Source organism: Rhinopithecus roxellana, chromosome 10 (assembly GCF_007565055.1).
Source record: "Rhinopithecus roxellana isolate Shanxi Qingling chromosome 10, ASM756505v1, whole genome shotgun sequence".
NCBI lineage: Eukaryota > Metazoa > Chordata > Mammalia > Primates > Cercopithecidae > Rhinopithecus > Rhinopithecus roxellana.
In genome coordinates, this window is record NC_044558.1 from 8,464,470 (window position 1) to 8,489,693 (window position 25,224).

The following is a 25,224-nucleotide window of genomic DNA, read 5'->3' on the forward strand; positions in this document are numbered from 1 at the left end:
CTTGGCATTTTGTAGGGATTCTCACGGAAAGATGTTATTTTATGATATTAGGTGAAACGAGGAGAGAAATTATTCCCAATCTTTTCTGTTTCCTCTCTCTTTCCTTCTTTGAGAGAGATTATAGTTGAAAAGACGAAGCAGCAAGGTGGGAAGGAACATAGATGGAGAGAGATGTTTAAGTTTTTGAAGAGATGATGAGATGAGATCTTTTTTTTTTTTTGAGATGGAGTTTCTGTCACCTAGGCTGGAGTGCAGTGGCGCAGTCTCAGCTCACTGCAGCCTCCGCTTCCCAGGTTCAATGATTCTGCTGCCTCAGCCTCCTGAGTAGCTGGGATTACAGGCGCGCACCACCACGCCCGGCTAATTTTTGTAGTTTTAGTAGAGACGGGGTTTCACTATGTTGGTCAGGCTGGTGTTGAACTCCTGAGCTCGTGTCCTGTCTGCCTCGGCCTCCGAAAGTGCTGGGATTACAGGCGTGAGCCACCGCGCCCGGCGATGATGAAATCTTAGTTAAGACTCTCAAGTTTTGGAGAGAGATATTTCAAGTTTTTCATCTTTCCCTGAGAATGCCTACAAAATGCCAAGTACTGTACTTGTTCACTAAGGTGCCAAAATTATGAAATTATCTTGGAGATAAGGAACCTGAAGGCTTAAAAGACACAACAATGAAGTTTCTCTTCTGGCCCTTTCTTATTTATTACATACAGAAATAATTACTTTTCAATTTAGGAATTAAAAAAAATAGTAGTCACACAGGGATACCTGATTCTTTACTAATGCTTAGCATTTTTTTTGTGGGAATAATTTTTATCCCTCTAATAGTAAAATGATGTTAAAAGCCCTTGAAGAAAATGAAAATTAATTCCATTTCATGCCATTGAAGCTCTGATTTTATTAATAATTTTGTTTTTTGAGTGAACAAAACCTCAAAATATACCAGCATGGTAAATTTATTGATTTCTCCTCTTATGCCTGATTGCTTATCAATTTGGTTCTTTTGTCTGAGAATGATCCAATTAGCAGACTAATTTTTTTTACAACAGGGAACTTTCACCTTCTTACACTGTGTTCTCATTGGAGCATTGCATAGTCTCTGCATACGTAGAGCGTGAAGATGGCATCTTTATGTATACCTTCTTAAGTAAGCTAAACTGTCTTGAAAATGGCAGTAAGTAGCACATTAAGACACGAAGGGTTATTTCTTTTTTGGCAAATGGTTCTTTGTTTAAATGGGGAAACATAAGGTCTTATATTGAGAGGTAAATTTATTTAATATTCCATAGATATAATTTTAAAAATATTTCTCCTGTCTCAGAATGAAGTGAGGGTTCTGCTAAGGCAGCTTTGTAATTCACAGCTTTCTTTGAACATGCTTTGCCTTTATTCCTTATTGAGGGACTTGAATGCACAATCATTTGTGGGTTTTTTTTTTTTATGAAATAGCAATTTGATCATTTATACCAAAAGTTAGTGCTATATGATGATATAAAAGTTCCTTAGATAGAAACATTCCAGGATGGATATCTGACTCCTTTTATCATCTGCATGATGTACTTAGCTGTATGTAAAATGGAAAAGTGGCAAGTTTAAATGACTGGTAAAGTTGGAGGCACACTCTGCTACCTAGCGGTTCTATTTCTGTGTCTTCTTGAGAGAAACTTTTACCCATGTGCTCAAGGATCTAGATAAATGGAGGTGTAATTTATTATAATAGTGATCTAGATGGGATCTAGATAGATGGAGGTGGTGTATTTATTATAATAGTGAATAAGTACGAAAATACTTGTGTTCCTCAGTAAGTGGATGGATAAATTGATATTATTTGTGTAGTGGAATTCAAGTACACAATCGTTTTCTCCAGAATACTTAGTGCAGATACAGTTTGGAAATCAGAAATTTTTAAACATTAAAGGTAATTCAGTATGTATACCATTTATTGTATAACACTCCCACTGGGATTTGGGAAACACCTCATAATCAAACCTACAATTTTTCTGTAGCAAAATTTATGAATATTCATATTAAGTGGGATAAATAGATTTTAAATGGCTTCATACTGTTTGGGTTAATTACATTTTTTAAAAAAGTTATGGGAAAACTGGCCGGGCGCGGTGGCTCAAGCCTGTAATCCCAGCACTTTGGGAGGCCGAGACGGGCAGATCATGAGGTCAGGAGATCGAGACCATCCTGGCTAATACGGTGAAACCCCGTCTCTACTAAAAAATACAAAAAACTAGCCGGGCGACGAGGCGGGCGCCTGTAGTCCCAGCTACTCGGGAGGCTGAGACAGGAGAATGGCGTGAACCCGGGAGGCGGAGCTTGCAGTGAGCTGAGAGCCGGCCACTGCACTCCAGCCTGGGCGGCAGAGCAAGACTCCGTCTCAAAAAAAAAAAAAAAAAAAAAGTTATGGGAAAACTTAAGAGCTTTTTGGATAAAGAATCGTGGACCCACATTATACAGTTCATAAAATGAATGAAGTAGAGTTACATGTATCCATGTGGATAAATCTCAAGCTTATTATGTTAAGTAACAAAAGGAAGTTGCAGAGATAACTGCAAATAACATCAAAAGTGCAAATAACATCATTTATGTGAATTTTTAAATAATAGTGAGAGAGAGAGCTCTGAAGCAAATAAGGCAAATTCTTGGTGGCGGTTTTCTTACTTTGTTGTTTATGTTTGAATGTGACTTTATAACCTCAAACCTCTGCTTTTAAACCTTCTGTTTTACCTTTAGAATGTAAGGTTACATTGAGCTAGGCAATAAGAGTATGCCACAAAGCATGTTAGAACTGGAAGAATTCTTTAAAATTATTAAAATTATCATCCCTTCTTTTTTTCTTTTTCTTTTTTCTTTTTTTTTTTTGAGACAGGGTCTCACTCTGTTGCCTAGGCTAGAGTTTAGTGGCATGATCATGGTTCACTGCAGCATCGTACTCCTGGGCTCAGGGGAACGTCTTGAGTATCTGGGACTGTAGATGCATGCCACTGTGCCCGGCTAATTTTTAAAATTTTTTTGTAGAGACAGTATCTGTGTTGCCCAGGCTGGTCTTGAACTCCTGGGCTCAAGCAGTCCTTCCTCCTCGGCTTCTCAAAGTGTGAGCCACTGCGCCTGGTCTACTCTTCTTTCTTCTAATCCAAGTCATTTCTAATTGTTAAGAGATTCTCTTGAATATTTATTTATTTTCCCTTTTTAAACCTTACACCTTTTATTTCTTTTCAAAACATATTTTGGTTGAGATACAGTTTCCATACAGTGAAATGCACATACCTTAAGTATCTTGTTTCCATGAGTTTTGATAAATGCCAACACCCATGTAATCCACAATTCTGTCAAGACACAGAACATTTCCATCATCCCACAAAGTTCCCTTGCATCTCTTCCCAGTTAGTATCATCCCTGCCGCCCAGCACAGGTGGTGTTCTGATTCCTTTCACTTTAATTTTACATGTTCTAGAACTTCATTTAAATGGAATCATACAGTCTGTACCCTGTTGTGTCCGGCTTTTTTTGCTCCGCATGTTTTTTTTACATTTATCCATGTTGTTGCATGTATCCCTGGTTATCCTTTTATATACTAATACTCCCTTGTATGAATGTGGTACCATCAGTTTATCCAATCTTCTGTTGATGGACATTTGTGTTGTTTCCAGTTTTTGGCTTTTATCGATAAAACCACTGTAAACATTTTTTTTTTTTTTTTTTCCTGCCGCCCAGGCTGGGGTGCAGTGGCCGGATCTCAGCAAGCTCCGCCTCCCGGGTTTACGCCATTCTCCTGCCTCAGCCTCCCGAGTAGCTGGGACTACAGGCGCCCGCCACCTCGCCCGGCTAGTTCTTTTGTATTTTTTAGTAGAGACGGGGTTTCACCGTGTTAGCCAGGATGGTCTCGATCTCCTGACCTCATGATCCACCCACCTCGGCCTCCAAAAGTGCTGGGATTACAGGCTTGAGCCACTGCACCTGGCCTGTAAACATTTTTATATGGTTGTTTATTGGTACATGTTTTCATTTCTCTTGAGGTAATACCTAAGGGTGGAATTCCTGGGGTCCTAGGGTAGGTGCTTACTTAACTTTATGAGAAACTACCAGACCAATTTTCAGTGTTGGTTCTGACTGCTTCCCATTCTTGCCAACATTTGGTATTATTAGTTGTCTAAATTTTAGCCATTCTAGTGGGCGTGTAGTGGTATCTTATTGTGGTTTTGATTTGCATTTCCCCAGTTACTAAAGACGCTAGTCACTTTTTCATTTACTTATTGGTTAGTTAGTTCAATTGCTTATTGTCCTTAGAAGAATGTTCATCTTCCCCAGGAGTGTATTTTTTCTTTTTGAAAAAAAGTATCTAAAAACCACTTAAAAAAATTTTTTTTTGAGTTGTAGAAGTAGTTTATATATTCTGGATACAAGTCCTTTAACAGTTATATGTGGCATGCCAATTTTATTTTTATAGTGGTCTCTTTCCTTTTAAAATTTTTCCTCATCACTCTTTCCATATGATATAATGGTCTCTTTTGATAAGCAGAAATTAAAAATTTTGAAGTCTGATTTGTGAATTTAAAATTTTATCATTAGTACTTCCTAACATAGCCATCCAAATATCTTTCCTTTAAAGTATAAAGTCTGAAGCTGGTCATGGTGGTTCATACCTGTAATCCCAGCACTTTGGGAGGCTGAGGCTGGAGGCTGAGGTCAGGAGTTTGAGACCAGCCTGACCAACATGGCGAAAACCCCGTCTCTACTAAAAATACAAAAACTAGCTGGGTTTGGTGGCGAGCACCTGTTATCCCAGCTACTCGGGAGACTGAGGTATGAGAATCGCTTGAACCTGGGAGGCAGAGGTGCAATGAGCCGACATCGTGCCACTACACTCCAGCCTGGGCAGCAGAGTGAGACTCTGTCTCAAAGAAAACCAAAAAAAAAAAAAAAGTATAAAGTCAGCTAAAGTGATGTGAAAGCTTTTGTGATCATAGACCTAAGCATTTGAATTGCAAATATAACTTGGTGTATAAAAGCTCTGCAGTATGGATGCAGGAATTAAATGTCTGTCTGGAAATAATGGTAACAAATGTATTTATTGGGGTTTGTGTGATAGAATTGGCAGATAACCAGGAAAACAAATTTATTTTCCTTTTAAATATGAAGGAAAATTTATGAAGGAAAAGCAGATTTATTTTCCTTTTAAATATGGCAACATGAAGTAATCTTGTTAGGCAAACCTACATTGATTGCCTTTCTCTGCATTAATTTCTCAAAAATTTTCCTCATTAATTTTCTTGAGGAACTCTTCTATCTACTTAATGTCTTTACAAACACATATGCAAAAGAGTTACAGACACATCTTATTTGATGATTGTCATGGAAAATATTAAGGGTTTTTGTACAAATGTTTATATTTATACCGTGGTGTTTTGCTTCCAAGAATTTATGGTCTTCTCTATGCAAGTTTTATCATTTTTGTTGTTTGTTGTTTTTATTTCCAGGTCCTTTCTGTGTGTGTTTTTTTTTTTAATTTTTACTTTTGTTTTTGAGACAGAGTCTCACTCTGTCACCCAGGCTGGAGTGCAGTGGTGCAATCTCAGCTCACTGCCACCTCTGCTTTCTGGGTTCAAGCAGTTCTTGTGCCTCAGCTTCCCTAGTAGCTGGGGTTACAGGCATGCACCACCATGCCCGGCTAATTTTTGTATTTTTAGTAGAGATGGGGTTTTACCATGTTGGCTATGCTGGTCTCTAACTCCTGACCTCGCATAATCCGCATGCCTCGACCTCCCAAAGTGCTGGGATTACAGGCGTGAGCCTCTGTGTCCAGCCAATAAATACTTTAAAAATAAATTTTCAGGCCGGGCACGGTGGCTCATGCCTGTAATCCCAGCAGTTTGGGAGGACGAGGTGGGTGGATCATGAGGTCAAGAGATCGAGACCATCCTGGCCAATATGGTGAAACCCCGTCTCTACTAAAAATACAAAAATTAGCTAGGCATGGTGGTGGGCGCCTGTAGTCCCAGCTACTTGGGAGGCTGAGGCAGGAGAATTGCTTGAACCCGGAAGGCGGAGGTTGCAGTGAGCTGAGATCACACAACTGCACTCCAGCCTGGTGACAGAGCAAGACTCCGTCTCAAAAAAAAAAAAAAAAATTTTTTTTTCAGCAGTGTGAGGAAAATATACATAAAATATAAGAACAATAAAATGCTACTGTCTGAGAGATGAGGTAGCTCATACCTGAATCCAGCACCGAGGTGGGCAGATAACCTGAGGTCAGGAGTTTTGAGACCAGCCTGGCCAGCATGGCGAAACTCCATCTCTACTAAAAATACAAAAAGTAGGGGGTGGTGGCGTACACCTGTAATCCCAGCCACTTGGGCAGCTGAGACACGAGAATAGCTTGAACCCTGAAGGAGGAGGTTGCAGTGAGCTGAGATCACACCACTGCATTCCAGCCTGGGCGACAGACTGAGAGACTGTCTCAAAACAGAAAGGACTTGGAAATAAAAACAGCTAACAACAAAAACCCGTAACATAGTCATTTATTATCATTATCAAGTATTATGTATTGTATATAATTGTATGTACCACACTTTTATATGACCGGCAATGCAGTAGGTTTATTTACACTAACATTATTGCAAACACATGGATAATGTATGTGTTACAACAGTATGATGGGTATGACAATGTGATAGGAATTTCCCACCCCCCGACCCGAGACGGCGTCTTGCTGTGTCGCTAGGCTGGAGTGCAGTGGCATTGACATCCGCTCACTGCAACGTCCACCTCCGGGGTAAACGATTCTCCTGCCTTAGCCTCCTGAGTAGCTGGGATTACGGGCGCACACCACGACACCCAGCTAATTTTCGCATTTTTAGTAGAGACGGGCTTTCACCATGTTGGCCAGGATGGTCTTGATCTCTTGATCTCGTGATCCACCCGCCTCTGCCTCCCAAAGTGCTGGGATTACAGGCTTGAGCCACCATTCCTGGCCTGTGATAGGAATTTTTTTAGCTTCACTGTAATGTTATGGGACCACTATGATACATGCAGTCTCTCGTTGACTGAAACGTTATTATGTGGTGTATATAGAATGCATTTATGACAGTAGGACTTCCCCATTTTCATAGCATTTTCATTTGTTCTTTTTTTTTTTTCCCCTGAGACAGAGCTTTGCTCTGTCACCCAGGCTGGAGTGCAGTGGCATGATTTGGCATCCTTCAGCTCCAGGGTGCAAGTGATTTTCCTACCTCAGCCTCCCAAATTGCTGGGATTATAGGCACCTGCCACCATGTCCAGCTATGTTTTGTAGTTTTAGAGATGAGGTTTGACCATGTTGGTCAGACTGGTCTCAAACTCCCCCACCCCAAGTGATCCACCCACTTCGGCCTCCCCAAATGCTGGGATTACAGGCATGAGCCACTGCACCCGACCACATTTTCATTTATTCCTTTTTTTTTGAGACGGAGTCTTGCTCTGCCGCCCAGGCTGGAGTGCAGTGGCCGGATCTCAGCTCACTGCAAGCTCTGCCTCCCGGGTTTACGCCATTCTCCTGCCTCAGCCTCCCGAGTAGCTGGGACTATAGGCACCCACCTCGTCACCCAGCTAGTTTTTTGTATTTTTTAGTAGAGACGGGGTTTCACCGTATTAGCCAGGATGGTCTCGATCTCCTGTCCTCGTGATCCGCCTGTCTCGGCCTCCCAAAGTGCTGGGATTACAGGCTTGAGCCACCGCGCCCGGCCTTCATTTATTCTTTAACTTCTGTTCTGAGTTGTGGTGGCGTAAAGATGGATTATGTCTATTACTGAAATAAACCTGTTGTCCAAATTTTGATGTTCCCCAGCAATTATCTTGCTACTTAGATTTATGTACAGCATTCGCAGAGCAAAAAGATAGATTATCTTATTTTTCCTGGATTCAGAGGCAGAGAGTAGTTGTTAGAATTCTAGTGTAATTGCTTGTTCATTTTCTTGACTCTGACGTTTTTTTTTAGAGGAGAATAACTTTGGTTAGTAAGCTTCAGATAATGGGTGAGAATGTTAAACAATTTAATTCATCCATTTGAGTTCTAGTGTGGGTCTTTTTTGCATTTTGGTGAGTCTCCTGCTTGTGTTTAGATTAGTCTGAAAAGTTTGATTTGGTTTAATATTTGAGGGCTTTCAGTGTGCTGTGCTGTACAGAAAATAAATCTCTGCCATTAACTCAAAGAATACTGAACCAGCAATAAGGAGGAGTAAATTACCTTGGGGGCTCTTCCCTGTCTCATTCTCTGTGGTTCAGACTCTTCAAATCAGTTTCTTCTTTTAAAATGATGGAAATTAGAATTCAGTTGACGTTTGTACAAAGAGGGAATTATATCTGTATATCAGTTTTGACTCCCCCCAAATTTAACTTTTAATAGCCTACTGTTGACCAGGGGCCTAACTGATGACATAGTTGATTAACACTTACTTTGTATGTTATATGTTCACATGTATTTTATGTATATACTGCATTCTTACAGTAAAGCAAGCTAGAGAAAAGAAAATGTTATTAAGAAAATTGTCTGGGTGTGGTGCCTCATGTAATTCCAGCTCTTTGGGAGGCCAAGACATGCAGATCACGCTGTCAAGAGATTAAGACCATCCTGGCCAATATGGTGAAACCCCATCTCTACTAAAAATACAAACATTAGCCGGGCGTGGTGGTGGGCATCTGTAATCCCAGCTACTCAGGAGGCAGAGGCAGGAGAATCGCTTGAACCTGGGAGGCGGAGGTTGTAGTGAGCCGAGATCGTGCCATTGCACTCTAGCCTGGGCGACAGAGCGAGACACCGTCTCAGGGGAAAAGAAAAAAAAGAAAATCACAAGCAAGAGAAAATACATTTACTATTCATTAAGTAGAAGTAGACCATCGCGAAGATCTTCATCCTCATCATTTGTGTGTTGAGTAGGCTGAGGAAGAGGAAGAAGAAAAGGGGTTGATGTTGCTGTCTCAGGGATGACAGAGGCAGAAAAAATCCATGTGTCGGCAGACCCTTCAAGTTCAAACCTGTGTGGTATAAGGCTCAACAGTGCTTTGTTTTCCTAGAGATATATTAAAGTTTTATGAGTTTAGTTCATAGTGATCTTATAGGTTCTAAGCTTCATTTGAATATAGTGCATGTAAAATAAGTGCTTTTTCTGTGTTCCTTTTGTTTTTCTTGACTATTGTTGTTAATTTAAAATTTGTAATAGATTATAACTCTTAGGTTTTACCCACTTGTGAGCCTTATTTTTGGATAAGAACTTTATCCTGTACTTTTGCTGTGCTTTGTGTAGTACTACAACTATGAAAGATCCTTGTTGACTGTTAATTATCTGAAAATGCTTCTTTTTGCTTCAGGTCAAATATTGAATAAACCTAGAGCATATAATTAACATATTTATTAGGACTGTGGTTTGTATTTCGGCCAGCTTGGATTTAAGAATTATTTGTATTGGTTGATGTAGAACTGATTTTTTTTTCTTTTTCTTTTCTTTTTTTTTGGAGATGGAGTCTCTCTCTGTTGCCCAGGCTGGAGTGCAATGGCGTGATCTCAGCTCACTGCAGTCTCCGCCTCCCGGGTTCTAGCGATTCTCCTGCCTCAGCCTCCTGAGTAGCTGGGATTACAGGTGTGCACCACCATGCCTGGCTAATTCTTGTATTTTTGGTAGAAAAGGGGTTTTACGATGGTGGTCAGGCTGATCTTGAACTCCTGACCTTGTGATCCACCTGCCTTGGCCTCCCAAAGTGCTGGGATTACAGGTGTGGTGATTTTTTTAGAATAAGAGTAATTCACTGCATTATTTTTTTAAGGAATAGGTATAACTTCCCAGATACTTGAAATGCAGCTAATATACAGTAGCCATTTACTTTCAACATAATTTCTCAACATTTAATTTTTGTCAGTGTTTCATCAAAAATTTATTGAGGACTTATAGTAGTCAAGTACTGTGCTGTGCCCAGGGTAAGAAGATGACAGTCCTAAGTCCTAGAAAGTTCATTGGTGATAAATACCAAGAATTACGTTGCAGATCAGTCTGATAAGTGCTATTCTGTGGATAAGCATACAGCCCTGGGCAGCACAGATGAGGACATCAGATAGCCTAACTAAATGGGAAGCTTGACTTGGTTGACTTAAGAATTATTTAAAACTCTTTTGCATGTTACATTAATAAAGTTTATTTAATACATGGATTTATATGTTTCAGAAAATAAATGTTCTTAATTTAACATTTATGAAAGGGTACAGTGCTGGTGTTTTCTCTGACTCTGATCTTGATAAACAGTGTACTAAGTTCTCTGTGATATGTTTTGCTTGTAATCATGACCATTTCACGTATCCACATTTTTTTTCTCTAAAAATGTCTCTAGACTACATAGTTCTGTTATTTTAGGAATGAGAATAAACGGGATCAAAGTGTACTCTTGTTCTAAGAAACTAGTGAGTTTGTTTGTTGGAAGTTCTGCCTCAGAAGAGCTTCTGATATTTATCTAAAATAGATGAATAGTAGTTGTGATCTGTCATTGTTTTTTGCAGATATATTATTGTTGTAATAAAAGCCATAGGCCCTGTCAAGAGAGTTAAGAATTTTCATTATTGTTCACAATATCCTGCCATTTCATTGAGATATAGCTTGATGTAATAATAGTACAGTCCCTGGAGTAAATTTTAGGCAAATACTTTCCCAGCCTTTCAAAATCAAGCTGAGTGTGAGAGAAGACGACTAGTGGGTGTTGCTGTAAAATTTGGAGTGTGAGATCATTTTGCAGTGTGTTGGGACCAGACTTCCCAAACAGACATTCTAGTATTATCTTACAACTAGATCTTTCCTTAAACTCAGTGTGTCTGTTTTTGGTTGATCATTATGGATGGCTGTGATGTGTGAATATGCCCATTTTATCTTCTGTATGAATATGCTGGAGAAACAGTAGCCTTGCTTGTAGTCTGCTTTTTTCCTTCTTCTTCTTCTTCTAAAGGAGTTGGCAGGAATTTTTATAAAATAAAGCTAGCCTGATTGTAGCCAAAAGAGGAAATATTGGTTTATATTTTAGTGGAGAAAACTGCTGTATGGACTTCTAGGCTACCACTCAGCATTGTTGTATTTTTATACTCTAGTAAAATGGGTGCAAGCAGAGCTGAAGAACCAGACACACTAGTAGTTAATGTTTTCTTTCTTTACCAAAATAGTAATTGCCATGCTACATTTAGCCATATGTGCCAAAGCGTATGTGAAACTATTAGCTATAGACAACGTATATTTCTCCTAACTTGAATGAATTGATGATGAATGTTCAAAAAAGGAGGAACAGTCTTACCTAGTTAGAAATCAGCTTCCCTGTTGAATGTAACTTCTGGTATTTCCCTTTGGGATATATTCACTCAGGAGTGTCAGGATATTTTGTTGACTTCCAAGGGAAAGAAACTAGGCTTTTAGAGAATTAGCATTTTGATACATCTTTTTATTGAGGGTCTTTGAACTCCAGCAACTGTTAATCATTAAAAGATGATGCTGGTAGTGAAATGCATTTTAAAATTTATGTTCACAAATTTAACCTCCTAATTTTTTTTTTTTTTTGGTGAGTTTATTCTACGAAAGAAATAGCAGTGCTTTTTCAAGTGTTTAAAGACTACCGTAATTGAAAGTTCACTACTTGTTAAAAGCATAATACCCCGACTGGAAATGATAAAGGAAAATGTCATTGTCTTTGTATTAAAAAAGAAGATATCTATTAAAAGTCATCATAAACAATGTTAAAAGAAAAATGGCACACTTGGAAAAATATTTGTAACATACACAGCAGGTGAAAGATTATTTTCCTAATATGAAGAGCTCTTAACATGGATTAGGAAAAAATGTTCAATAACAAAATGGGCAAAGAACGAGAAGAGAGGAGTCCCAAAAGTAGATACACGAAGATACACGTAGAAATGATCTGTAATATGTGTCGGAATTACAACTGTGCACACTTAGTGATCCAGCAATTCCATCTTTGAGAATTCCCAAGAAAAATGTGGATTTATGTGTAAAGATGCATACGTGAAGGTGCCTCTTACAATAGTGAAAAATGAGAACTAACCTAAAATATCCATGAGTGAAATTTTATGACAAATATCTTCTCTCCAACCAACTTTTTATTATGGTAAAATACATATAACATACAATTTACTGTCTTAACCATTTTGAAGTGTACGGTTTGGTGGCGTTCTGTATGTCCCATCTGTCTCCAGAACTCTTTTCATCTTGACGGACTGAAACTCTATACCCATTAAACAATAACTCCTCATTCTGTCCCCCTCCTGCATCCTGGCAACCACTCTTCTAGTTCCTTTTTATCAATTTGGCTACTCTAGATACCTCATGTAAATGGATACATACAGTGTTTGTCTTTTTGTGATTGGCTTATTTCACTTAGCACAATGTCTTTAAGGTTCATCCGTGTTGTAGCATGTGTAAGAATTTCTTTCCTTTTTAAAGCTGAAAAAAATTGGCAGGTGATATGGTTTGGCTGTGTCTCCATTCAAATCTCACCTGGAATTGTATCTCTCAGAATTTCCACCTGTTGTGGGAGGGACATAGGAGGAGGTGGCTGAACCATGGGGGTCGTGCTCTTCTCATGGTAGTGAATGAGTCTCTTGAGATCTGATGGGTTTATCGGGGGTTACGCTTTTGCTTGTTCCTTATTTTCTCTTGCCACCGCCATGTAAGAAGTGCCTTTTGCCTCCCGCCATGATTCTGAGGCTTCCTCAGCCATGTGGAACTGTAAGTCCAATTAAACCTCTTTTTGTTTCCAGTTTTGGGTATGTCTTTATCAGCAGCATGAAAACAAACTAATACAGCAGGCACCTTGTTTCCAAAAAAAAGAGATTTTTTTGAATGGATAATGCAGGTATTTATACCCTCATTTAAAGTATGAGGAATCTGAAACCCAGAAAGATGGTGACCTGTCTAAATGTCATAAGTAGTCAGTGTGAGAGCCAGAACTAACACTCACGTTTTCTCATCACAGTTTAGTGTTCTTGCCAGTACGGTACACTGCTAGACTTTGAATCAGGGAGTGATCTTTTATTGTTGCTTCTTCATTCCTAAAAATAAGATTTTTGATGTAATAGCCTTTTGGAATTCATTGTATAATGTCCTGGACTTTACGTATCCATTCAGATTCAAGGTTCATATACCTTCTTTAGGGATACGAGCTAAAGATATGCCCTCTCAAACATTTTTAGTAGTATATCTGCATTAATACCTTTATTTAATTAGTCACCCATGTTGTTATCATCCCCTGTATAAAAAGCTTTGCATATTCTAATTTTAAAAAACTTCACTATATTATTATCTTTAGATATTACTAGTTTTGATTTCTGCAATCTGCTCTGTTTTTGCTACTAGAGGAGGAAAGCTGATAAGTTTTCTTTTTTTCTTGGTTCTAGATTTAGTGGCCTGCAAGGATTGCTTTGAATGCCAGCTCTGTGACTTACTCTGTGATCTTGGACAAGTGCTTAAACCTCTCTAACCTCGTGCCCTCGTCTATAAAATTAAATAATAGAACATGTGTTGGGTATCTAAAATAGTCAAATTCACAGAATCAAAGAGTGTCATGGTAGTTGCTGGGGGTGGGGGAAATGGAGAGTTACTAATCAACAGGAGTATAAACTTTCGGTTAAGGTGAATAAGCTCTCAAGATTTGATGTATAACATTGTACCTGTAGTCAGCAATAATGTACACTTCAAAGTTGTTAGGAGAGTAGATGTCATGTTAAGGATTTTTACTACAATAAAATAAAAAAAAAAGTCCGTGTGTCATAATGAAGATGAAATAACATAAAAAATGTGTGGCACAATCTGGCATGTACAGATTACTTGTTAAATGTTAATATTTATTATTTAATGTTTGTAATACTTAAGAGTCATTTTATGTTTCGCTGTCCTTTGGTTTTGTTTGTTTGTTTGTTTGACACGGAGCCTTGCTCTGTCACCCAGGCTGGAGTGCAGTGGTGTGATCTTGGCTCACTGTAAACTCCACCTCCCAGTTCAAGCAATTCTCCTGCCTCAGCCTCCCGAGTAGCTGGGATTACAGGTCTGTGCCACCACACCTGGCTAATTTTTATATTTTTAGTAGAGACAGGGTTTCACCATGTTGGCCAGGCTGGTCTTGAACTCCTGACCTTGTGATGTGCCCGACTCGGCCTCCCAAACTGCTAGGATTATAGGCATGAGCCACCGTACCTGGCCAATTTTTGTATTTTTAGTAGAGATGGGGTTTTATCATGTTGGCCAGGCTGGTCTTGGTCAGGCCTGGTGATCCACCTGCCTTGGCCTCCCAAAGTGCTGGGATTACAGGTGTGAGCCCTCGCGCCTGGCCATCCTTTGTATTTTTTAATGAAAAAAAAAAAAAAAAATTTTTTTTTAAGACAGAGTTTCACTCTTGTTTCCTGGGCTGGAGTGCAGTGGGTGCGATCTTGGCTCACTGTAACCCCCACCTCTCAGGTTCAAGGGATTCTCCTGTCTTGTAGCTGGGATTACAGGCGTATGCCACCATGCCCGGCTAACTTTTGTATTTTAGTAGAAACAGGGTTTCATCATGTTGGTCAGGCTGGTCTTGAACTCCTGACCTCAGCTGATTCGCCCACCTCGGCCTCCCAATGTGCTGGATTACAGGCGTGAGCCACCATGCCCGGCCGGTTTGATGAAATTTTTTGAATGAGTGTATTCATATTCCTATAGATTTCCCATTTGCCACTTTCCCTCAACTTTAGTTTCTGTGTAATACCTTCTATTAATTTTGAACAGTGTCTTCATTATAGTTTATGCAAAGTGAGGAGTGCCATACTTATTTCGCTTCCTGTTGGGAATAAACTGAAGTTAAATTACTGACATTTTCCATATTATCTCAATTATTTTTTAAGGACCTGTGAAACAGAATAAGGTGAATCCTAATTTGCTAGATGCAGATTTCTTGTAGCTATTTTTGATTCCTGCAGGCTGCTCTGATTTGCTACTTGAGGAGGAAAGCTGATTTGGGGTTTTCTTTTTGTCTTGGTTCTAGCACATGCAGATGACGATCCAGGCTCTCCAGGATGAATTGCGGATCCAGAGGGACCTGAATCAGCTGTTTCAGCAAGATAGTAGCAGTAGGACTGGCGAACCTTGTGTAGCAGAGCTGACAGAGGAGAACTTCCAGAGGCTTCATGCTGAGCACGAGCGGCAGGCCAAAGAGCTGTTTCTTCTTCGAAAGACATTGGAGGAAATGGAGCTGCGTATTGAGACTCAAAAGCAGACCCTAAATGCTCGGGATGAATCCATTAAGAAGCTTCTGGAAATGTTGCAGAGCAAAGGACTTTCTGCCAAGGCTACCGAGGAAGACCATGAGAGAACAAGACGACTGGCAGAGGCGGAGATGCACGTTCATCACCTAGAAAGCCTTTTGGAGCAGAAGGAAAAAGAGAACAATATGTTGAGAGAGGTATGTGACTACTTTTTTAGTTTTATGATTTATTGATTATCTTTTTTTTCCATGATTAATCAGCATCTTGGCCCCAATACATCTACGTGCTTTGCTGTGCTAGTGGAAGAGAATTTCATCTTTTGTATTTAAGTGCGTCACTGATTTCTGTTCTGATTTGCCCTGTTGTAAGGGCAAATGGGATGACATTGTCTGGCATGTATGCTGGCTCAATGACTTTCTGGGTCTTTTCTCTCCTGCTCCCCTGATTTTGAGAGTTCATTTGTTGCTAAAGGGGTACAAAAATTACTTGATTTTTCACTCATCTCTAGATCTGTTCATAGAGACAACAAACACAACAAAACCAGAATCAGAGTAGCTAACCATTTAAAAATATTAATAAAAGAGAGTAAGCGGTTATCTCAGCTTATGTGTGCTCATAAAAGTCCTTGGCAGCAGTAATGGATATTTGCCCTGTGGTTTCCATGGAAACTGTTACCTTGCTGTAAAAGATACGTGATAAAAATCGTTGGCTGCCATGGAGGCATAGCTGGAGAGAGTGATGTAGAGACACAGTGTTACTTATTTTTAACCTACCTCGGTGACTACTGATAATTTTTTACTTTTCTAAATAATGTATCATTTTAAGAAGGCGTAAAGGAAGAAATCATATTATATTGAATTAAAAAATTAATAGCCATAATATCTTCTCTATAGTTGGATTTCAGATAATTTTCACTTTTGGACAGGGGAAAATAAATCCCCAATCTGTGTTAGTATGAGTATGAATAATTCCTTTTTAAATGAAATGTGAGGGAGGAGGTTTAAAAAATGACATATTCCCAAAGCAGCAAAATAATAATTAAAAAAAATACTTCTAAATTTGTAGGTTGTTCTATAATTTTTCGTTTTGTAAAAAGTCTGAAATCTGTATTTACAGTGAGGGCATTTTTATTTTTGAAGTAGAACATCATTTTTTAAAAAAAACATGATGTTAATGCACTGGAAATCCATTGTAGTAAAATTAGGAAATAGATTAACAAAAACTTATAACCCAAGGTATTGTTACTTAGTAATAATTATTAATTTTTGTTATGTATATGCTCCCAGTCATTTTTTTTAATTTTAAATTTTTATTATTTTTATTTTTAGAGACAGGGTCTCACTCTGTCACTCAGGCTGGAGTGCAGTGGCATGATCATGGCTCACTGCAGCCTTGAAATCCTGGGCTTAGGTGAGCCCTCTGCCTTAGCCTCCCTAGTAGGTAGGTCTATAGGTGCATACCACCATGCATTGTTAATTTTTAAATTTAAAAAAATATTTTGTAGAGATAGAGTCTCCCTGTGTTGCCTAGGCTGGTCTTGAACTCCTGGCCTCAAGCAGTCCTCCCTCTTTGGCTTCTGAAAGTGCTGAGATTACAGGCACTATGCCCATGCCTGGCCCATTATTATTATTGTTATTGTTATTATTATTTGAGACAGAGTTTTGCTCTGTCCCAGGCTGGAGTGCAGTGGTGCGATCTTGGCTCACTGCAACCTCCACCTCCCAGGTTCAAGCTGTTCTCCTGCCTCAGCTTCCCGAGTAGCTAGGACAACAGGTGTGCACAAGCTGATTTTTGTATTTTTAGTAGAGACAGGGTTTCACCATGTTGGGCAGGCTGGTCTCGAACTCCTGACCTCAGGTGATCCACCTGCCTCTGCCTCCCAGAGTGCTGGGATTACAGTCATAAGCTACTGCACCCAGCCCCATTTTTATTATTTATACATTCCTTCATTATTTCTGTTTCTTATTTTCTCTTATAAGGATGGAATACTGTGCATCAGCACTGTTCAGTAAGACTTTCTGAGTGGAGTGTTAATTGGGAAGGGGATTTTATAACAGGGTAAGTGTCCTTTAGGAGGTACACTTTCAGTGGAGATCTGAAGAAAAGAAGCCAGCTTTGCCAAGTAAAATCGTTTCACGAAGACGCATTAACAGTTTTAAAGACCTCACAGGAAGGAATTTTGAGGAAACAGGAGGGAGGCCGGAGGGCCAGAATATACTGTATAAGGGGAAGACTTAATGAGATGCGAAATTGGAGAGGTAGCCAGAGTCAGATTCACTCGTCACATATTTATTGGACACCAACCATGTGCATGCACAGCACTAAGGATATAGCAGCAAACAAATCCATGCTGTCTTTGAGACAAAGTACCTGCCTTTATGATCCTTAGAGATAATGCAACAATCTTATTCAAAATGGGAGAGAAAACCATTCCACTGTTGAATCAAGGGAGTGACACAATCTGATTTAGCTTTTAGAATTTACTCTGGTTGTGCTGAGAATAAAGGAGGAAGGAGAGAAGAGTGAGCAAGGGAGTATAGTAAGGAATTTAACTGCTGTGATCTAGGTTAGGGGAATGGGGACTTGAAATGATTGCTGGAGATGTACAGAATATCACTAGCGTATCAAGAAGCACAAAGAATTGTGGGCTGGCAATGTTAGGATATCCAGAAATTTCATTAGTTATTGAATTATTGTCCGTCTTTTAAAAAAACTGGCATTTAATCAATTCTTTTTTTTTTTTTTTTTTTTCTGAGACGGAGTCTTGCTCTGTCACCCAGGCTGGAGTGCGGTGGCACGATCTTGGCTCACTGCAACCTCCGCCTCCTGGGTTCAAGTGATTCTCCTGCCTCAGCCTCCCGAGTAGCTGGGATTACAGGCGCCCACCACCATGCCTGGCTAATTTTTGTGTTTTTAGTAGAGATGAGGTTTCACCATGTTGGTCAGGCTGGTCTCGGAACTCCTGACCTTGTGATCCCCCCACCTCGGCCTCCCAAAGTGCTGGGATTACAGGCGTGAGCCACCGTGTCCGGCCCTCATTTAATCAGTTCTAAAGGTCACAGCTTTCCCTGTTTTAACAATGAAATTGAGTTAAGTGTTAACACTTGGTGTCACGTTACCAGTCTCTATCAGCAAAGCAGCAGTTTTGGTATATTTATTTGCCTGTGTACTCACAAACATAATTGTGTCCCTTCATTTTGTCATCATTTCAGCTGAGGTGTGAGCATTGTTGGTATTTTCCACGTTAACTTTGTTGTTCAGTGTTTCTGCATAAATATTCTGTAAACCAGCATTGAAACAAAATTACTGGGTATGGAGACAGTTATGAAAACAGTTTATGATGATATGTGATTGAACTCTGTTTAAATAAGTTTAAAAAAACTAACTGTTGCAATCAGTATTAAGTAAAAATTCTAGGGCGGGTGCAGTGGCTCACGCCTGTAATCCCAGCACTTTGGGAGGCCAAGGTGGGTGGATTGCCTGAGGCCAGGAGTTCAAGACCAGCCTGGGCAATATGACAAAACCCTGTCTCTACTAAAAACACAAAAATTTTACAGAGTGTGGTGGTGCACACCTGTAATCCCAGCTCTGTGGGAGGCTGACACATGAGAATCAGCTTCAACCCAGGAGGCGGAGGTTGCAGTGAGTCAGAATTGCACCATTGCACTTCAGCCTGGGCAACGCTCTGCCTCAGAAACAAACCAACCGACAGAAAACCCCTAAATGATAAAATTTTGTGTCATGATTTATTTGGAGGCATTTCCACTATTTCTTTTCAGCACTTACAACAGTGGTGTGTCTTATAATCAGTGGCATCTTAGATTTGATGAAATAAGATAGCATTAAAATGGCATTTGTAATTAGTTTTACATTTTCTTTATGAACATGATTTTGTAGCTAGGAGGTAAATAATTCTCCCTCCAAAAAGCCGAAAGATAAAAAGATTTCAATTAAGCATTGCATTTTCTGTTTATACTCAAATCACATTTTTGTGTGACTATTTATTCTTAGATTTTGTATTTTGCTGTAGCTGCTTTCATTTGATTGATAGAAGAGTGGGGACATCTATTGGACAAATGCTGAATTACAGGCAAGACTTGGTCAGTGCTGGGGGCTTGACAGGTGATTCTGTTAATACAACAACATTTGAGGCCCCAACTTTGGTTTTCAGTTCGCTAGCAGAGGGTACCTGCTATGGTATCCTCTGTGGATATTTTCGGGTCTTCAATCCATATGCATACCAAACATTGTCTATAGGTCAACTAAATAATATATTTCAATATGTGCTCCTACTTATTTAATGCTGGTAGATGCTATTGTGATTATTAAATACAACTTTGTTTTAAAACATTATTGCAGACTACTAGTTTTTTGTCTCTATTTTAATCAGCATACCATGTTAGTACAACTGCTATCATGTTAGGTTTGCAAAAATCTTTGAGATTAAGTAAGTGCTAATATTTGAATATGTTCTAGGCTAGGGAATTCTGAATCTAACTAGCATATCTGAGGACTGCTTGCTGTATTACTGGCAGTTAGAAGGTATAAGCAGAGGAGACTGGAGAAAAGAAACATATGTTTACATATATTTATAATAAATATGTACAAAAATAAATAAAATTATTTACAATAAAAACTCTATTTAAGATATATAAATATATGTTATATATTTTTCTATATAGATATACTTTTCTATATATATATATATATACACACACACACACAGAAAAACTAGAAAACGAATAGGAATTTAAAAAGAAATTTTTTTTTTTTGGAGACAGAGTCTGGCTCTGTCGCCCAGGCTGGAGTGCAGTGGTGCAATCTTGACTCACTGCAACTTCCGCCTCCTGGGTTCAAGCAATTCTCCTGCCTCAGCCTCCTGAGTAGCTGGAACTACAGGTGCCTGCCACCATGCCCGGCTAATTTTTGCATTTTTAGTCGAGTTGAGGTTTCACCATGTTGGCCAGGCTGGTCTCAAACTCCTGACCTCAAGTGATCCTCCTGGCTTGGCCTCCCAAAGTGTTGGGACAAAAGGCATGAGCCACCACGCCCATTCAGAAAAGAAAAATAAATTATTAGTTTTTCATTTGTAGCAATTTTGGAAAATGACAACAATTGCGTACCTTATTTATTTAAGTTATTCCTCCTCTCCTTTTTTTTTTTTTTTTGCGATGGAGTCTCACTCTGTCACCTAGACTGGAGTGCAGTGGTACGATCTCGGCTCACTACAACCTGCCTCTCCTGGGTTCAAGTGATTCTCCTGCCTCAGCCTCCCAAGTAGTTGGGATTACAGACATGTGACTCCACGCCTGGCTAATTTTGTATTTTTAGTAGAAATGGGATTTCACTGTGTGGCCAGGCTGGTCTTGAACTCCTGACCACAAGTGATCTGTTGGTCTTGGCTTCCCAAATGCTAGGCCACAGTGCCTGGCCCTTCCTCTCCTTTTTAAAATACATCATTTGTCCTTCATTTCCATTTTGACAAGGTGACATTTTCTCAGCACAGTGCTATTTACCAGAGATGGTAATGGGTTCAGGTACAATGGTGCGTGACACTGGGCAAGTTAAGATACGAAAAAGTGGTGACAGTTCTTTCCATTTACCCTGCCTTCTTTTTTATTTCTGTCTCCACTGTGTTGTGAGTACGATAAATTCAGAACTTGTGTGGAGGATTGAATCTGTGAAGGTACTTCACAAACAACGTGGAGCTTCTACCCTTGAACCAGGGGTACTGAGGGCTAAGATTTGAAACCTGAAAAAAAATTTTCAGACATAAGTTTTACTTTTTAGTCACATATACTTCTTTCTCTCAGGTGTGCAAGTAAAAGTTGACTTACTTTTACAAAGAAACAACCAGGGAAAAGGAGAATTGGTAAATTTTGTTTCTCAGGTGTGATGGCTCATGCCTGTAATCCTAGGACTTTGGGAGGTTGAGGCGGGCAGATCACTTGAGGTCAGGAGTTCAAGATCAGCCTGGCCAACATGCTGAAACGCCATCTTTACTAAAAATACAAAAATTAGCCAGGCATGGTGGTGCATGCCTGTGGTCCTAGCTACTTGGGAGGCTGAGGCAGGAGAATCGCTTGAACCTGGGAGGCGGAGGTTGCAGTGAGCCGAGATCATGCCACTGCACCAAAAAATAAAAAACCAAAATGTGTTTCTAACTTGTTTATTTTCTAACTATAAATTAGTCATTATTCTTTAGTGAATTAATGAGAGAAAATGAACATATTTCCTATTGTCTACCGCAGTTGAAAGTATATTATAGCAACATTAAATGGACTAAGACAAAAAAAGACAAATAGAGTATAACAAGATTCAGATAATTCTACCTCTTATTTTTTCGAATGAAAATGTTCAGCGCAAAAGGAGTGAAATAAAGTGACCAAATAGTGTATTCTACTTCTTACACTCCTTTGAATAGTACTTCTATTTCCAGTCTTCTCTCTTTATTGACAGTGCAGGAGGCATGGGCTTGATGTGCTTGGTGGGAAGGGGGAGCTTATCAGCTCACTGACTGGAAGATGTGTTCATAGTGAACTGGAAGGTGCAGGCTTCCGAATGGGATTTAGTTTTGAGCAATGGGTTTTAAAATGTCTTTGTAGAAAAGCTTTATGCCTAATGAATGGTTTAAAATACACCCCAAGTCTTTATTGTATGCAGGGAAGGATTTTTTTTTTTTTTTTTTTTGAGACAGGGTCTGACTTTGTCACCTAGAGTGCAGTGGTGTGATCTTGGCTCACTGTAGCCTCAACCTCCCAGGCTCAAGCAGTCCTACCTCAGCCCCCGCAAGTAGCTGGGGCTGCACATGAGCACCACCACACCCAGCTCAATTTATGTATGTTTCATAGAGATGGGGTTTCACCATGTTGCCCAGGCTGATCTCGAACTACTGAGCTGAAGTGATCTGCCTGCTTTGGCTTCCCCAAGTGTTTGGATTACAGGCGTGAGCTATGCACCCAGTTAGGACTTTTTGTTCTATTTTGCTTGTGTGCTTGCTAGGGTGTAAAAATGAAATGACAACAGTTTCACCTCAAAGTGAATCGGTTTTGAATTACCCATTTGGAATTAGGTAATGCTAACGAGGAGAAATCAGATGACATAAGTTGAAAATACAAATTGTGTGTTATTTTTTAAAAATGCAGTTTTAATATTTTCAAGTAGATATAGAAGTACCAAATACAAATGTTGTAAAGTTATAAAATTTTGTTAATAGATGAAGATTGTTTACAGTTAGCAGAGTTCATTTTATTTTTACTCAGACAATTTAAAGTTTGACACTCATTGATTGAACAAATACTATTAAATATCTACTGTGTGCCTAATCGATCACCTTGTAGTGTGCAGAACAGATTCAATGTGGACAAACTGTAAACTGGGAGGAGGCCGACGAGTTTGTCGGTTTAAGGCGCGCGAGAGATTATTACCACCTAAACTAATTAATGTGTTAGGTGTTGGGATAGAAGAACACAAATAATTTTAAGAGATTTTAAAAACTTTTTTTGGGTACAATATAGAATACATGTAGAACATAGAATAAAACAGGTGTATCAATAAGTGTAAATTATAAAGTAAGCACCCTTATAACCACTACCTAGAAATAGAGCTTCCACATCCACCCGGAAGCCCTGTAAATGAAACAAGCCGATCAGAACTCTCCCTTTCCTCTAAAAGTAACCAGCATTCTGGATTTTGTAGTTGTCATGCCTTTGCTTTTTATTATATTTATCACATCTACTCCTTAATATTATAGTATCGTTATATTGTATTATATGTTAAATTAATATTCCCAGGTATCATCTCTAAGAATTATGGCTTTGTTTTGTCTGTGTTTCAAAAATATGCTTTAAATCTGTTAACTACAGAGTGGCCCTTGATTCCTCCTTTTTTCTCTCATGCAGTTCGAGCATTTCTTGGCTTATTAGCTGGAATGACAATTCCGTCATCTTTGTAACATCGGTGTTTATTTCCGTGGAGTGACTTGATTCCGTCATCTTTGTAACATCTGTGTTGATTGCAGTGGAGTGACTTGATTCCATTATCTTTGTAACATCCGTGTTTATTTCAGTGGAGTGACTTGTCTCCTGGTTATAGGTCATTTTTCCCTACTTTGTGTGTATAGAGTGTGTTGTATGATGGACAGTATGGACACAAGGTGAATGAGTATCTGGATTTTGGTATCCTCCTTAATGAAGGGTTGTTTTGTCTAGCAGGAGTTAATTTACTTGGGGATTAACTTGATCCTTTCAAGACTTGCTTTTAAACTCTGTTAGGGCTGGTTTAGAATAGCCTTTTCTCTAGGCTACATTAGTGCTGCTCCTAAGGCTTGACCTTTTAGTGTCTCTACTAAATGCCTCTGCTGTTCTTCCCACTATTTGGAACTTGGATTCTTCCCAGCCCTATGAGAGAGTTCAGGCAGTTGCTCAGCTCATGGCTCTCTGGTAGTTGCTCTTTCCGCAGTAGCTCTTGATTTCACCTTGTGGGGGCTTGCCCTGTACATGCATGCCTTAGTATTTGGCCAAAGACTCAAGGGGACCTTTTCAGGTGAGACACTGCAGTTTTCCTGGTGAGCTCCTTCTCTGTGTTTTGTTTTTAATTTTTTTTGAAGCAGAGTCTCACTCTGTTGCCCGGGCTGGAGTGCAGTGTCATGATCTCGGCTCACTGCAGCCTCTGCCCCGCGGGTTCAAGCAATTATCCCTCCTCAGCCTCCCGAGTAGCCGGGATTACAGGTGCCCGCCACCGTGCTCAGCTCACTTTTGTATTTTTGGTAGAGACAGGGTTTTGCCTTGTTTGCCAGGCTGGTCTCGAACTCCTGGCCTCAAGTGATCTGCCCACCTTGGCCTCCCAAAGTGCTGGGATTACAGGTGTGAGCCATGGTGCCCAGACCTCTGGTGTTTTGCTCTGCAGATTTTCACAGATTAATGGGAACCTTACTCATTCAACTGTCTTGGGAGCTTTGCAAGACTACTGTTCTTCGTTTGAGCTTCCCCTCTCTACGTCACATACTAGACATTACTGGGCCATCACCTTGTTTATTTTCTCTCAAGGATCATAGTCCTGTACTGCTTGTTATCCAGGGTCTGAAAACAGTTATTTCATGCATTTTGTTTAATTTTATAATAGTTTACGACAGGAGGGCCAGTCTCACATTGTGGTCAAAGTGAGAAGTATAATGGTAAATTTATTGAAAGATTTAAAACAGATTAATGTCATGATTTGTGGATGTTTTATCAAGATCACCCTGGTGCTCTCTTGAAAATAGACAAAGGAGGTGGAAAAAAGCTAACTAGAGGCTGTTGCAAGCTAGACTGGAAATAGGGTGAAATGGTTAGACTCAAGAAATACTTTCGCACTAGAACAATTAGGACCTGCTGTTGACTTGGTTGTGGGAAGTGAAGATCAGGAGGAGTAAAAGGAGAGCTCTGGTGTTTGGCTTGAGCCACTGGAATGGCAGTGCCATTTAATGAGACAGAGAAGACTCATCTCTCATCAGAGTCACCAGATGATGGGTGAGATTGAAGAGGAAATCAATAATTTTTTTTGGATAAAATAAGTGTGAGTTGCCTATTAGACATCTAACTAGAGATGCCAAATGGGCAGTTGGATGTATGAGTCCTGAAATCAGAGCAGAGGGCAGGCCTAGAAATTCATCAGCATTTCCATTGTATTTTAAACCATGTCGTAGATTAGAGAGTTTAGATGGAAAAGAGAAAAAGGTTAGAACTGATCACCTGGTCACTGGTCTAATGTAGACCTGGAGGTCTAATTTAGAAGGATGAACCTGTGGAGGAAACAGAGAAAGTGTCATTGGAGAGAAAGAACTAAAAACAGGAGAGTGTGATGTCATAATAGTCCAGAGAAAAGTGTGTAGGAGCGGTTGGGCCGTTGCTTTGAGTGCTTCTGAGAGTTCCAGAAGATGAGGACAGAAATGTGTTCATTCGAGTTGGTAACTTAGAATTTGTTGGTGGTCTTGA

General features: G+C 39.6%; 1 protein-coding gene across 6 annotated transcripts in view; it reads left to right on the plus strand.

The window, feature by feature from the left end:
* Nucleotides 1-25,224, plus strand: part of ERC1 (ELKS/RAB6-interacting/CAST family member 1) — a 540,835-nt gene that overhangs the window by 78,660 nt on the left and 436,951 nt on the right. For all 6 annotated transcript variants that reach the window (XM_030938664.1, XM_010363554.2, XM_010363555.2 and 3 more), the window contains exon 3: nucleotides 15,031-15,447. In XM_030938664.1, the coding sequence (XP_030794524.1) occupies nucleotides 15,031-15,447 (417 nt within the window). The remainder of the gene's footprint in view (nucleotides 1-15,030; nucleotides 15,448-25,224) is intronic.